Here is a 2,500-nt window from a genome sequence, read left to right on the forward strand (position 1 = left end):
ACGCTGCCGACATGATGTACTGCGCAGACAACCACCTGAAGAGTAAGTACCCGTCACATCACATGTCACAGGTCACAGTTCAAAGGTCACAGGTCAGACTCTCAGCAATCAGATCCACATCGTCTGCAAATTAGCTACAGTACAGTAGGTGGCACACAAGTGCTTAGAGGTGTGGAATCGCTCATATCAGATCATTCCAAACAGTAGCCTAACCCTAAACCTAATCCTGACCCTAAACCTAACCCTAACTCTAAACCTAAACCTAATGCTAGTAGCCATCCCCAACCCTAAACCTAACCCTAGCAGCCTAATCCTAACCCTAGACGTAACCCTAGTAGATGTGCCCAACTGCTGAGATGTGAGGTGTTTGACCGCGTCCTCTGTCCTGCAGTGATGAAGACGGGGGAGAGCGGCCTGACGGTGTTCCGGCTCCTGACCAAAGGGGGCTCCTGGCTCTGGGTCCAGGCCAACGCACGCCTCATCTACAAGCAAGGACGACCGGAATTCATCGTGGCTCGCCAGAGGGCTCTGACGTGAGTCTCCACACAGCTGGCCTGTTTACTGTCAACAAGACATCTGACAAGACCAATATGATACAGCTCTTACTCACTTCAGATTCAGCCTCAAGCAGCAGATCTATTTCTGGCTGGGTTTGGCATCTTTAGTCTAACCTTGTGACTACTGTGGTAGTAATCATCTCTCACTCTCTCTCTTTTTCTTTCTCTGTCTCCCTCCTCTCTCTCTCTTTATTTTTGTCTCCCTCCTCTCTCTCTCTCTCTGTCTCTCTCTCTCTCTCTCTCTCTCTCTCTCTCTCTCTCTCTCTCTCTCTCTCTCTCTCTCCCTCTCTCTCTCTTTCTCTCTGCCCCCCCTCTCTCCCTCCTTCCCTCTCTCTGTCTCCCTCCTTCCCGCTCCCTCTCTCTCTCTCTCTCTCCCTCTCTCTCTCTCTCTGAACAGAAACGAGGAGGGCGAAGAGAACCTGCGTCAGAGGAAGATCCAGCTCCCGTTCAACTTTGCGACGGGCGAGGCCGTGCTGTACGAGAACGCCGCCCCCATGGGCTCCATCCCCATCCAGCCCACCAAAGAGCCGCTGAAGCTGACCACCACCGCCGAGCAGGTCAACGTGGACCCCGACTCCATGCTGGGCTCCATGCTCAAGCAGGACCAGATGCTGTACGGCAACGGCAACGGCAACGGCAGCAGCGACGCCGCCGCTAACGCTAACGCCAACGTCCAGTTCCCTCCGATGCCCATCGACGTGCCCGTGAACTTGCCCATGGACCAGATCTTCCTGGACAGCCACGCGCTGATGACGGGCACGGCGCCGGCCATGGGCCCGGTCAAGGCGGAGGCCAGCGTGAAGGACATGGTGGAGACCCTGCAGCAGATCATCGCCGACGCCAGCCTGTGCCCGGAGCTGCAGCTGGACATGGAGGTGGGCGAGCTGGAGCTCAAGGAGTGGGAGAGCACGCTGCTGCGCATGAACATGACCACCAGCGAGAGCGCCGTGCAGCTCAACAGCATCCTCGCCAACGACATCTTCTCCTACGTGGAGGGCCTGTTCGAGGAGAACGGCCTGCAGATGCCCGCCGCGGGCCAGGCCGGCGCCTTCGGGGACGTTCACCCCGACTGCCTGCCCGAGATGGAGCTGCAGACCTCCATCATGGCGGCCGCAGGGCAGGGCTTCGGCCTGCAGGGGGCTCCACTTCCACAGCAGCAGCAGCAGCAGCAGCCGACGTTCAACGATGCCCAGCAGCAGAGCAGCCTCCTGGGCATGGGCCTCCAGAACAACGTGCCCATGGGAGGGGCGCCGCGGGGCACCATGAAGCTCACCCACATGGGCCCGGAGATGACGCTGGCGCAGTCGGTGCCCGCCGGCGGCCTCCATGCCCAGGCTCTGCCGCAGAGGGTCCTGGGGAACGGAGCCGACCGCCAAGGCTTCGCCGCGGCCGCCATGGCCGGACAGTACAACAACCACCAACAGAGCCAGGGTCAGCTCCAGCAGGGTCGCCTAGGCAACGGGCCCCAGCAGAACAGCAGGGTGGCCGTGCCCCAGCGGCGGATACTGACCGGTCAGCAGGAGATGCTCGGCCAGGTGCACCCCAACGCCATGACGGTGCCCGCCATGCCGCACCACAACGCCATGCCCGCCGCCGCCGCCGCGGCCCTGCCGTCCCAGCCAATGGCCTTCCAGGGGCAGAAGCCTCTCGGCCAACCGAACGGCCAGGACGGCCCGTGGGTCTCGTCCCTGCCCGGCTCCGCCATGGGGATGCCGAGCCAGGCGGACATGTCGCTGACCAACTCGCCGGCCGCGTGCGTGCAGGGGCGCTTCTCGCTGCACACCCAGCCGGGCCAGAACTCGTGGCCGCCCCAGCAGCAGCCCCAGCCCCAGCAGAACCACCTGTCTCAGCAGAACCACCTGCAGCAGATCCAGCCCCAACAGAACCAGAACCAGAACCACCAGAACCATCAGCAGCAGCAGCAGCTCCCCAACGCCCTGTCC

General features: G+C 61.4%; 1 protein-coding gene across 1 annotated transcript in view; it reads left to right on the forward strand.

Moving 5' to 3' along the window:
* Positions 1-2,500, forward strand: part of ahr2 (aryl hydrocarbon receptor 2) — a 105,772-nt gene that overhangs the window by 97,664 nt on the left and 5,608 nt on the right. Inside the window, exons 8-10 of the mRNA XM_062527770.1 lie at positions 1-42; positions 392-533; positions 955-2,500. The exon at positions 1-42 is cut by the window's left edge and continues 68 nt beyond it; the exon at positions 955-2,500 is cut by the window's right edge and continues 609 nt beyond it. Coding sequence (XP_062383754.1) covers positions 1-42; positions 392-533; positions 955-2,500 — 1,730 coding nt within the window. The remainder of the gene's footprint in view (positions 43-391; positions 534-954) is intronic.

The sequence above is a fragment of the Sardina pilchardus genome, chromosome 23 (assembly GCF_963854185.1).
Source record: "Sardina pilchardus chromosome 23, fSarPil1.1, whole genome shotgun sequence".
Classification (NCBI taxonomy): domain Eukaryota; kingdom Metazoa; phylum Chordata; class Actinopteri; order Clupeiformes; family Clupeidae; genus Sardina; species Sardina pilchardus.